The sequence below is a fragment of the Parambassis ranga genome, chromosome 5, assembly GCF_900634625.1.
Source record: "Parambassis ranga chromosome 5, fParRan2.1, whole genome shotgun sequence".
NCBI lineage: Eukaryota > Metazoa > Chordata > Actinopteri > Ambassidae > Parambassis > Parambassis ranga.
Genome location: NC_041026.1, coordinates 8,897,075 through 8,909,902, shown reverse-complemented (window position 1 = coordinate 8,909,902; position 12,828 = coordinate 8,897,075). Strand labels below are relative to the sequence as shown.

Below are 12,828 nucleotides of genomic sequence, written 5' to 3'. Positions count from 1 at the left end.
GAGGCATGAAGCGGCAGCAGGTTGTTCAAAAAGGAGTTTATTGTCATCAAAAAGCAATATTCATTTGACCTAAAAGGTGAAACCAGTGAAACAAACTGGACTGCTCTCCCTGAAAAGAATAACGTAATGTGCACATTGATTGAACGCTGCTCTTGAAAAATGTTCATAAAAAGGATGTGTTCATAATGCGTGCCAGAAAAACTAAGCTTTGTTATGATTATTTTAACGTATTAATATTATTATTATTATGAGGGTGTAGCAGCCACATCTGATGGAAAGGTCAGTGCTCGTTCTTCCATTCGGGGTCCACATACTGTTGGAGGGGGCTCTCCTCTGAAACACCTACAGCCAAAGCAGAAAGGCACAAAGGTGTAAGTGTCCACGAGAGGCGGTGCTGGCTGTAAACTACACCTATAACTATAGCTGTGAGCCTGTCCCAGCGTTCGAAGGGCAGAAAACAGTGGGATTGGAGAGGTTGCAAACAGACTAACCCATGCAGAGTCCACACAGAAAGCCAGATCTGACCCAGGAACCCTCCTGCTCTAAAGCAGGGCTGGGCAATTATTGTTTTGCGAGGGCCTCATAGACTTCCATAAGAAAAGCAAAGGGCCACATTTTTCAGAAATAATAATATAAATTGGAGACCACTGGCACAGTATCTACCTTTATATATATGCTCCTGTTACCTTTTCATCATTGTAAGAGTATTTTGCTGTCATTTACTGGTTACTCCTGTGTCCTCTGTGTGTGTGTCCATGTCTATTCTGAGTGTGTGATGGTTGTATATTGAAACACACACACATGATGTGAAGATATTTTTACAGAAGAAAACCATTAGAGTTAAAGTAAAAGTTAAAGTAGCAAATCCCAGAGTTCTGAAAGTCGGGCAAGATCTGTGCTGTTTAAGAGCAGATGGCGATGAAACATGTCGGCTGCAGCACCGCGGTAACATCTGAATGCGCCGTAGAGTTTCTGTTCACTTTACCGTACATTTCAGCATAGTCGCGCAGCATTTTTAAAGTGTAGACAGCGCGACCGTGTCTCTGATGCAGTACAGCAGCGTGGAAGAGTCAAGGTCTGGTCTAAGGCAACAGTGCTAACCACTGCACCATCATGCTGCCCATACTTTCATTATGAAGTCATCTGTACATCTTACTCACCTTGTCCAAACTGTAAACCCAAAGACTCGCTGTTTGCTGTGATATAAATCAAATCAACTCTGTGCTTACATTCGGGTTCAACGTTGATTTTCAGGGTGGCCAGTCTGGACACTATATCATCTTCTCCTTCTGCTTCTTTGAAATCAAATCCAGTATAGCCCTTCTGCTCCACACAGTAGTTGATGAACCTACAAGTAAAGAAATAACAAGATGGATTAAACATGTCTGGGAAGCCTTTAGAGCCCTGAAAGCTCCACCCTCTGCTGCTTACTTCTTCCAGGTGGGGTCCTTGTTGAGAATCACGGGGTTTCCCACCACAATGAGCAGGGACCTGGCTCTTGTCATGGCTACATTGAACCTCTATAAAAAAAATACAAACAAACGTAAGATGGAGCAGTTCATTTTATTTAACACTAAAAGAATGTCGTACCTTTTCGTTTGCTAGGAACCCAATGTTGAAGTCTTTGTCCATCTTGACGTAGTTGATGCTGCTGCGGACTGTCGACACCATGACGACCTTTCTCTCTTGTCCCTGAAACTCTTCCACAGAACCCACCTGATACCACAGCAATTACACAGAGCGAACACAATCCTCAGTATTTGACTTCCATGTGGACATTTTAAATGTCTTTTCTTTCATGTTTACAGCGGCGTTTCTAACCTTGAGCTCTTTCACGTCGCCCCATCGACTCAGCGCCGACACAGACTTCAGGGCTTTTTGGATTTTCTCAACCTGTTAGAAAAACGAATCATGTTACTGATGACTGATGACAGCTGAATCTAAACATTCAGTTTTTTGTTTTAAATGAACTCACTTGCTTTCTGTAGGGGGCGATTATGCCGATGTCTTTGGGAGCGAGTTTGGGGAGGCCCTTCTTTCCTTGCGTTTCCATCAGCTTGACGAGGTAGTCGACAAGAACTTCAATCTCAGACACGTTGAAGAAAGACGGACTGTTGGCCTCTCTCTCATCTTTCCCCATCACTCCGTGGAAGATCACTGGGAAGCCCTGAGGTGATGGAAAGAGATTTAACTTTATAATTATCTGAGTGATTCTTTCTCCTCTATCACTTAAATTTCTTGTTATTTATTATAGCATCTCTTTTTTTTTTTCATTTCGCTCCACGTTGTTTCCATTATAACATCTAATCTGTCCTAATTTCTTTTGTCTCAATTTAGCTTGTTTTCATTTATATAGCACTAATTATAGCACTAATTATAATTAAAAGGACACTCATGTCTGTTGGTTCGGAACTTACATAAGAACTTAGATTAACAAAAGTATGGAGTATCTCAGCTAATGCAACAAGTATCACTGACTGTGGGACTTGTGTACTGACGTGTGTTATTAGATTTATGGTGACTACATATTATATTACAGATTAAAAATCTCTGTGACCACACCGTTGTGGGAAGGTTTTCCCATCTGCAGAAAGCCTCGCGCTCCCATTGGTCGGCAAACACCTGCAGTTCATTCTCATAGAACAGCTCATTGGGGACTTTCAGGATGGCAGGATGAGACCTGAGAGCAGATGGAAAAGAAAAAAACAACAACACCAACAATGGGGTTGTCTCTACACAACACTGCAGCATGATGGAGGCAAAATGGAGGTCATAACTGAGAGACACACACCTGTAGTTGCGCAGCAGTTTGGTGACAAAACGAGTGTCAAAGTGTCCAGACTCTGATTTCTGATATAAAGCACTGTCTGTCATCAGCCTCTCCAGCAGAGAGAGTCCTGGAGAGCATCCACATCACATCATTACTGTCAATCTAGCACCGACATTGGTCATTCATATAATCCTAAACAACAGAACAACTAAAAACGAAAGGCCGTTAGATGTACACAGATAAGAAAACAATAACCTCAGACTTACCGAGTCCATGCTGTAAGGCGAGAGGAGATCGAAGGATTGGACCCAGCTGCTTGGGATCTCCTGCCAGCACCAGCAGACCCTTCTCTGGACTGAGCAGCCCTGTGGAACAAAGTAAACATTCAACCAGTCAGTAACACAAAGCATCAAAACGTTACCTGCTGCAACACTTGGACCTGGGAAAAATATGACCCGCAGACCGGTGTAGCCCATGTTGTTTTTGTGGGGTGCTCTCAAAATGCACATTTCCTGCTTAACCTTCAGTCATTTGGGATTTGGTTCTCTGTTTTTAACACTAATACACGACACAACTGAAGCATACAAAGACACAGACAGGGCCCGGAGCAGAGAGGAGAGGACAGAGAAGTTATCACAACAATGAAATTAGAGATTAATTCAAGTGTTAGTAGTGACTAATTTATAGTAAGTCCCCCTCTGTGGCCTAATGTGGCTCTGGCAAAAAAAAAAAAAAATTGCCCACCCCTGATCTATATGATTGATTTTGATCAAATGTAACAATATATTTATGAAAAGCAGTAAGTCATGACCACATCTGTCTATACTGAAGGAGGAGCCATATTTTTTTCCTCAATAATCATCAATATATAGATAACCTGATGAGGTTGCACCCTTGTATTCTGACCCTCGAACTAATTTCTATATGAAAACATGTAAGATATGTTGTCCATATATTGTCCATGCTAGAACATGCCATTTATTCTGGCTACAACAGACTCTTTATTAGGTCTCTGGCTGCCAGCGTCGCAGTAAAAAGCTCCAACAGCAACTGTAGAGTCTGACAGCCCCGCTGTATTTACAGCTAATTCTTCAGAGAGAGTATGCGATGTGTCAGAACTGACAGTATTTATCCTTTCAAAAATAATCCGACACAGAGTACCAAACACACAAAAAAAGCTTTAATTCTCAAGCAGACTGTAGTTCAGATGTTCCGTGTTTACCTGCAACAGCAATGATGCACTCTGGCTCCACAGCCTGGCCTCCTTCGTCCACAAACACGTGTGAAAAATGGCCGACTGGAATCCCTCCAGAGACAAGTCTAAAAATGCACACGCAGCAAAATCTTTACTATCAGTGCACGACGGTCCATCACAGAAAGATGAAATGGAGCCCACCTGCCAGCTGTGACCAGTGTTGTGACTATAATTCTGTATTTCATCAGAGTTTCTTTCTCTGGAAACACGAAGGCGTCTTGTTTCTCATCCCAGTTAGAGTATTTCTGAAAAAACAAATATATTTATGCACTTTATGAACAGTTTACTACAGTGCAGTGCACACCTGTTTTTTTTACCCAGGTTACCCAGGTGATGAACTTTGGGATAAACATTCAGGTGAGTGTGATTATGATCTCTGTGATCATGCAGAATCTGAACATGCGGGACTGTCTGTCTGACTTGCTGATAATATCTTTGCTTTTAGTTTCAGTTTTTTTTTTACTTAAACTCTGTCAACAGTCCACAACAACAACAGCAGCTGATGCTCACCAGATGGTCCTTAGGGACCGCGCGCGGGTCTCTGCTGCTGGCGTACATACGGTAAACCTGATGAGGATCCATGTGCACCCTGAGTCTCTCACAGAGCAGGTCGCACGCGCTGTTTGACGGCGCACAGGCGAGGATGTGGGCTAACGGATCTGTCCTGCTGACCTGACAACGCAAGCAACAAGAAAAATGCATCACTTCATTACATGACAGGCCTGTAAGTGAACACCTAATCCGGTTTTGTAAGGAGACACGGGATCCAGCTGCACCGCCAGCATGGGCCAGGCGGCGCAGCTGTTATCGCAATGTAGGAGAACAGCAGACTTGCACCTGGAGTCGAGAATACACTGTGACAAGGACACGGGACAAGGTCTGCCATGGTCCTCACAAAAACAGTTGAATCAGTCCACATGAACAGTTTTATGGAAGGTGAGTAATGCCAAAAGAATATGTGGGTTATATTGTATCCTACACATTAAATAGGGTATTGTAATTGTTTTAATTGTTGCCATTGTTGCTGACCAGTCAGAGCAGAAACAATTCTGCAGAAGGAGGGTGAGGAAACGTGTACAAATCAGCCTGCATATAACTGTGGATAAAGCATCTGTGACATCACCCATAGACTCATACTCATAGTAGTTTGATCAGATACACCCGACAGCTGTGTGGCTATGGCAACCAAAGCAAGTACACCAACAGCTTTTGGCAGATTCTGATTCATGTGTAGAATCTATTTGGCATATTTTAAAAAACATTATGTGGGAATTATAAAGATGTAACCAATACACCAGTTATCTGTTTTTTTGAAACTCTAGATTCATTTAGAAGAAGGCCGATTTAGAGTTTGTTTACATTTTGAATGTTTCATACCTGATTCATAGCTTCAACCAGAGTGATTGTCTTTCCAGTTCCAGGAGGCCCAAACACAAGGTGAGGGGCAGGCTTTGACGACCCGGCTACGATGCGTAGGACGGCTGCATGCTGCTCTGGGTTGTTTTCCACCTGACAGTTTAATATCCTGGTAAGCAATGTGGGAGCAGAATTTTAAATACAGTCTCAACAACTCATATTTACCCATATTCTAATTTATAGCATGAAATCAAAGAACACTACCGCCTCCTGTTGAGCGTGCTAAAGGCTGAGTTTAATCTTAAACCGTTTAAACTTCTCTAAGATTCAGTGCGTTGAACTCAGACCTGAGTTTAGGCATGGGAACAGTAGCCGCTGCAGCTCCAGATGGAAACAGCACGTCTCCAAGCTGATGTCTCACTGCCAAGTCCACCGCCCGATGCTGCAGCTTCAAAGGGAATCGGTTGATGGTAAACTCCACGTCAAACTTCATGTTGCTGATAAAAGTCTGCAGCAACCTGCCATGAATGAATAAAAAACCGTCAGTCCTTCAGTCTGGGCTTTTGAGTTGATGGGGTTTGTTATTTTTTTTGTACCTTTTTGAGAAGCCAAGCTTCACGCTATCCAGCTCCACTCTGTGAACGTATCCGGTGTACACAGTGACTGGCTGGACCGTGTCCTCAGATTTGGAGACCCTGAGACAGTCCCCTCGGAGTACAGATGGCCGATTCTCAGCGACACCAGGAACCTGTTAAATTAAAGTTTCTGTTTTAATAACTTCACCTGCCGATCATGATTCAGAAGCTCAGACGTTCATAGCAGCAGGAGGAGGAGACAGAGGGAGGGTTACACCTCCCCTGCTGATTCTTCACTTACTCTGAGCTTGAGGAGTTTCCTGTTGCCTGGGTCTTGGGTCATGACTTCATTGTGCATGTCATACTTCCTAATGTCCACCTCCATCTGTATCTCCTCCAGGTGTAGCAGCAGGTGAAATCGATGGGAGTAGATCTTCATCTGTAAGGGGCAGTTGAGAAGACTCCTGGATGTACAGCACAGATACAAACTAGCGTGTTAGAGTCAGATACTAAACTGACAACATGTGTAGCTAGTTGTAGGGAACGGGGACGTCCTCTCACTTTACTGATGCAAGTTTCTGCCGAGCAGTTGGAGAGAGGTACTCGGAGTCCTCCATCCTTCGTCTCGCCAGTTCTTTGAGGTAATAAGGGTACTTGTAGTCACCTAACTTCACTGCTGTCTTAAGATGTTGGACAACACAACTGCAGAGAACACAACAAATTCTAAATATTTACTTACTAACAAAACTACATTTGTTTAAAATGAATCTACAACCTACCTCTCAGGAGGCACCCCCTCCACCACCACAGTGTCAACAGGCTTATATGTGACCGCCTGAAATGGTTTATAAGGGGCCACAGGCCCCAGCTCCACAGCCAGAGCGGTCCTGGCTGTGGCTTCCATCTCCCTGACGATGCAGAAGGGCACCGAGCCGTGCACATCCGGGCAGAACTCAAAGTACATCGTGGCAGGGAAATATCCATAGTGGTTCAGCATGTAGCGAACCACAACGTCATAGCTCTCTCCTGCAGAGGGGAAATAAAAAGAAGATTACTGTGAGGATCATCTCTGGTTTCAGTGTGGAGGAGATGGAGGAGGAGTGTTTGATGTCGCACCAGGACACAGGAAAAGTGGACAGGCTCTAGTCACTCTGCGCTCATCCTCCAGAGAGAAGCAGTGCATCCTGTGCAGGGCAGTGTAGTAGGTGAAGTGGACGCAGTTTGTGCCTTTGTTAACAATGTGGAACTTGACCAGGAACGGCTCTCGCAGACGAGACATGGTGAACTGAACCTTTCCACCGATCGCAGCGGGGTCCGATGTGATCTCAATGCCCCCTTTGTCAGCTGTCAGCTCTTTCCTGAGAGGGTGTGGAGAAAAAAAAAACAGGATTATTATATGATGCTGTTATCTCAGATGATTTGGGGCCTTAGGGATACATTCAGATGAGCTCTCTGGGCATATTACAACCTTAATGAATGATATCAAATTATAACAGTGTGAATGGTCCCTCCTCCATAGCCTGAGCTGGTCTAGCCTCTGTTTAAATCCCGCCCTCAGTGCTCTACTCAAAGAGTTGGTGCTGCACTACGTGTATGGATGTGTGTCTGTGTGGCCCGACTAAGCGATGGTGTGAACATATGGGGATGAACCCGAGTGATGGAGCATTACACATGTGGATGAAATGAGGGTCTGCTCTGTTAAGAAGTCGTCAGCTCCTCGGTTTATGTTAAGTTAAGTTATTCGAGTTATGGAGCAGGTTATCTGTGGACATATTTGTTTCCAGGATACACCAGTTCCTGCTACATCAGTACATAATTAAACACAAATGAATTACACTGGTTATAAAGGTCATTTTACAACAGTGGCATTGCCCCTCTCAAACGGCCTGGGAGCAATTTTCCCTTTAAACTGCACTGTGTTGCCTTAATGCTGACACACACATCTCTTAATAAAGATAACCACTTGCTGCTGTGACACTGACACTGAAGACCACGTTGCTTACACTTTGTATATTATTTTACAGCTTTAATGAGTCGAATCAAGAAACAAGAGGAAGAGTGTAGGAGCTATTTTGCCAATTTGTTTATTTGAATAATTTGTTTATTTTTGGGTTCGTTTTGGGTATTAATTAGCATGTTTATTTAATGTAAATTCGTTATTGATTAGTTTAATTATTATTGTTACTTCCCGTCACTAGGGGGCACCAAGATTATTTAGGTAAGCACTAGACACAGGTAGACCAGCATGCACCTGGGTGGGCAAATGGGTTTTTTTACCAGCACAGGAGAGACAGCAGGGAAAAGTTTGTCTGGTTGTCTGCCTGAACATGGACAAAATAAACCTGCCATCAAAATGATTTTAAGAAAAGTTTTTCCTACCTGCGTAAACCAAACACCCACGGTGCACAGAAGTGATTTTTTTTAATAACTATTTTTATTTTTTTTTTTATTTTAGATACTGTATTAATCCCAGAGGGAAATTCTTTACGGCTGTGTCATACAATGACTAGCAAGGCGTGCCAGGCTAGGGTGAAGTGTCTTGCCCAAGAACACACAACAGTGACTAGGGAGGAGTTGGGATTGAACCACCCACCTTCCACTGCGCCACTGTTGTCCCCAACTAACAATGTTGGATGGCTTTAACAGTAATGTGACCCTTTGTCATATATTTACCTGTTCACCTTCAGCTTCTTAAGGATCTCTGCGGCCAGCTTCCTCTTGGGGGTCAGGACAGGGGTCAGGACAGGGGTCTCCTGGGTCGTGGAGGAGGAGGAGGAGGAGGATGAGGAGGATGCAGGCGTCTCAGAGCTGGCAGCATTCTGAGGCTGAGGGGCCCGGGGCCTCCTCCACTGGTCACAGTACACTCGGAACTATTAAAAAACAAAACCCCACAATGTTTCCTCATTTTCTGTATTTACTGGCAGTAGAAGCAAAACATGTCCAGGCTTATCTCGCCAACACAGATGTTCCTGAGAAATACTTCCACGTCACTTCTTACCTGAGGTCTGACATTTATGAAGACCTGCCCCTGTTTCATGTGGATTTTGTTGAATTTCAGTAGAGCATAGACAACAGCGGAAAAGGTGGGATCTTTTATTCCCTCTCTGTGAACATGGGACAAGAGAAGCAGAGGTGTTACACAAACACACACACACACAGACACACACACACGGTTCCTAGCAGCATACCTGCCCCTAAATTCATGGTTGTAGATGTTCTTAAGTTCCTTCTTGCTGGTCTTGGATCTTCGGTCTCCCAGAAAATCAATGAAGTCCAGTCCGGATTCGAGCGCGTCTACAATCGTCGGCATGTCGACGAGCTCCTACAGGCCGCTGCTGCTGCTGCTGCTGTGTGACCCGAACTGAGGAAGTTCATCTGCTGTCAACTACCAGCCCGTTTCCTGAACTACTAACGCGTCTGTCCACGAGACATTTATAACCACTTTTTTCCTCACTCGTGTGCATTAGTCACAGCATGTGTGAGTCACGCTTCTTGTTCATTTTTAACGTGTTATTCCCGTCAAAAAAGGACATATTTCACTATATTCCCGACTCCTCAACGCGTTTAGCGCAAAGCTGGAGCTGGTGAACGCTCGCCAATGGTCCCGGTCAGGGGGCGTCTGTAAATGCGCTGCGCCAATAAAAGCGAAAACACAGCGAACACAGGACCGAAACGAACAAGTTCAGCAGCGGAGTGTTTTCTCTGTAAATACATCACAAAGACACGAAGTTGTTGTTTTTGTCTCATATTTTAAGTAGCTTTTCACCCACTCCCACGCACACGTATTTGATGACACTCCCTTGTTGTTACATAATCACCAGATAAGCGCTGTGTGTCCGTTTTAAATTCATTAGTTTGATCGCTGCAAGGCAATTAAACTCTTGTTCTTCACCCTCTTTATTTCTTTATTTATATTTTTAAAAAAATATTAAGCAATTTATGCCATTTTTTTAAACATGGGAGTCTATGGAGAATCCTCCAAATCCACCTTCAACTTGGACATAACTACACTCCTGAAATCAGCCTGTCCAGTTCGGATCAACACTGATTGTGGATCAGGTTCAGCTGCTGTTGTGCAAATGGAACAGACAACAGGAGGAAATAAAAATTATCAAGACAAATCCTATAAAGCAGAGGTTCTGCAGGTGCTGACCACAGACCAGTTCTTCTGCATCCTTTCTGCCTGATGTTTGATCACTTTTGCATTTTGCCAGTGCTCTCACCCCTAGAGGCAGCATGAGGTGGTGTCTACAACCCACACAAGCTGTTCAGGTGGTGCAGCTCATCCAGGATGGCCCATCAATGAGAGCAGTGGCAAGAAGGTTTGCTGTGTCTGTCAGCACAGTGTCCAGAGCATGGAGGAGATACCAGGAGGTGTGGAGGGCAACAACCCAGCAGCAGGACCGCTACCTCCTCCAAGGCGAAACAGGAGGAGCACACTGCCAGTGCCCTGCAACATGACCTCCAGCAGGCCACTAATATGCATGTTTAAAAAAAACCTGTGTGTTTGTGTGTGCTGGTAACTTTTGTGTTGTTGGCTCCATTCATAACATGCCCTTGAACACTAACCCACTAACTGTGCATTCATCCACAGCACTACACTTCCCACAAACCCCCAACTGACGTAGGGGCTGCAACTGTGCTCCTGTTTTGGTTCTGACCTGTTCATTCTTTGTGTTTCCTTTCTGTTTGCATTTTTAAAGGGTACATAAATTTAGAGCATTAAAGCATTAATTAATGAATTTAACGTCAAGATTTTTCAAAAAACTGTCAAAATAAAAAAATCACATAAAAATGTGATAATAAAAATATTTGAATGATAAAATGTTTGTAATTAAATCATTAACAAAAGCCAGGAAGAAGAAGAAGCTGCAGCGCCCCCTGCTGTTCACAATAGTACTTATAACTTGAATATACTTATAACTTCCTTTGCCAGACATCATATTTTTTTTTTGCCACTGGGGAGCAGTATATTGTAGTGTATTATTTTGGATATAATATTATTTTATATTTTTTGTTTATATTGTTCATTTTTAATTTAATGTAATTTAATTATATCAAATTAAAATGTTAGGTTTTAATTTGACTATTATAGAAACACAGCTCGCAGCACGACACCACCTTCATGTCTGACCTCACATCAGTCCAGCACAGCTGTATGAACACAACTGTATTCATGAATGTACTTGTAACTACAGACATTGTTAAAATTTGTAGTGGAGTAGAAAGTACAGATAATAGCTGCAAAATGTAAAAATTATATAAAAAGTATAAAGTATGCACTATTATGTTTACTTAAGTAAAGTATAAAAAAGTACAGTAACGAAGTACAAATACTTACATTCCACCACTGTAATCAAATGTGTGACAAACTGCTGATGAACTGCCAATTCAGTATTTTATTACTTGCATTAAAGGACTTGATTAGGATTAAAAGGACTTGAAATGACTTGAAATTGCCAATATTGACTCGGGACTTGTCTGTCTTGACCCAGGAATTGATGACAAAGACTTGGGATTTACTTGTGACTTGCAAAACAGCGACTTGGCCCCATCTCTGCTACATCCTTGTAGTGTCTCTCTTGTCCCAAGTGCCACTTTGTAAAATAGATTATAAGTTAGTAGTTTTTGAAATGCAAGTGTCTTGTTTTTAAATGACTTTTCAGTGCTAATGCTTGTTTAAATGACAGTCTATTTCCAATACAAATGTTTCAATGCTATGCTTATTTTTAGTATCTATTTCCTTTTCACTGATTTAGCCCCTTAAAAGTGTGCTTTCTCTGCAACTATTAATGTTAAAGAGTACGGCAAAATTAACCTGTCACAAGTGTGACAGACCCTGTCCCTGCTTTCAGTTAAAATGACAAACATGATCTTAACAATGGGTCTCTTGTTTGTACAACTGTAGACTTCTGTGTTGATTTTTACACTAATTTTACAGAATTTGAATTAGTCAATGTTCTAAATGTTGTTTTTGTTTTGTTTTTATTTGTACTTAAGTTTACTTGCAGGTGCCCGTCTGTTTTAAGCATGCTGCAATGACCCTGCTGTCAATACTGTGTACATATGACAGATTAAATAGGGAAAGCCATAATGTTATACTTAACTAATTTGATCATATGTATATATTTAATGTTTAGCTGCTTTCATGGTCTTTCAGCTGCAGCTACAGTACATGAAAATAAATGAATGGTTCCATGTGTTGTATTATTAAAGTAATAAATAACCTCCTGCTGCAGCTGTTAGTTTTTTTATGAATTATGTTCAAACCTGTGGTTCAAACTGTCTGACCGCGTTTTAAATGGAAAGTGGGCGGGGCTCTATTTCAGTCTGTTGCCACGTTGAATCGTGTTATCGAGGCTCCATCGATGAACTCAGTCTGCTGAACCTCTTTCATGAAACAGGCTCCAGATACTGTAAATACAACAAGGTGCACAAGGCAGTATATTATAGCTTTAAGCTTTATTTTTAAATTAATTTGAAACCTTTATTAGTCCCACAATGGGGAAATTGCTTAAGGCAGCCCAGCAAAGAGCGCCATACACCAACTAGGGAGGAGTTGGGACCTTCCCGTTATTGGACAACCCTGCTCTACCACTGAGCCACTGCTGCCTGACGTAATTACTTTATTTAATTTAGCATGAAATAAATAATTTTGTTTCTTAATTAATGACTTTCATCAGTAACTAAATAATGACCTCTAATATCGGGATTGCAATTTTTATCACTTCAAACCATACGGGGCAATATTTATGTAATATGTTTAATGTTTTGATTTTTGTTATTTATAAAATGAGAAAGCTGAAGCCAGATTTACTGATAAACCTGCAGCTAGTAGCAAAAACTTTTTGCTAATATTCAAAAATAATTTC

At 42.3% G+C, this 12,828-nt stretch overlaps 1 protein-coding gene across 1 annotated transcript; it reads right to left on the bottom strand.

Moving 5' to 3' along the window:
* Window positions 1-19: 19 nt before the first annotated feature.
* mov10a (Mov10 RNA helicase a) lies at window positions 20-9,570 on the bottom strand. The gene is made up of 22 exons (XM_028406952.1): window positions 9,145-9,570; window positions 8,955-9,060; window positions 8,630-8,826; window positions 7,073-7,314; window positions 6,736-6,982; window positions 6,518-6,658; window positions 6,258-6,420; window positions 5,978-6,129; window positions 5,729-5,899; window positions 5,403-5,550; window positions 4,536-4,697; window positions 4,167-4,270; window positions 3,993-4,090; window positions 3,037-3,135; window positions 2,792-2,897; window positions 2,563-2,680; window positions 1,976-2,167; window positions 1,822-1,893; window positions 1,591-1,716; window positions 1,432-1,520; window positions 1,230-1,348; window positions 20-342 (listed from the first exon to the last, which is right to left on the bottom strand). The coding sequence occupies exons 1-22, from the start codon at window positions 9,264-9,266 to the stop codon at window positions 281-283; spliced, it is 3,036 nt and encodes a 1,011-aa protein (XP_028262753.1). The 5' UTR covers window positions 9,267-9,570; the 3' UTR covers window positions 20-280.
* Window positions 9,571-12,828: the final 3,258 nt, after the last annotated feature.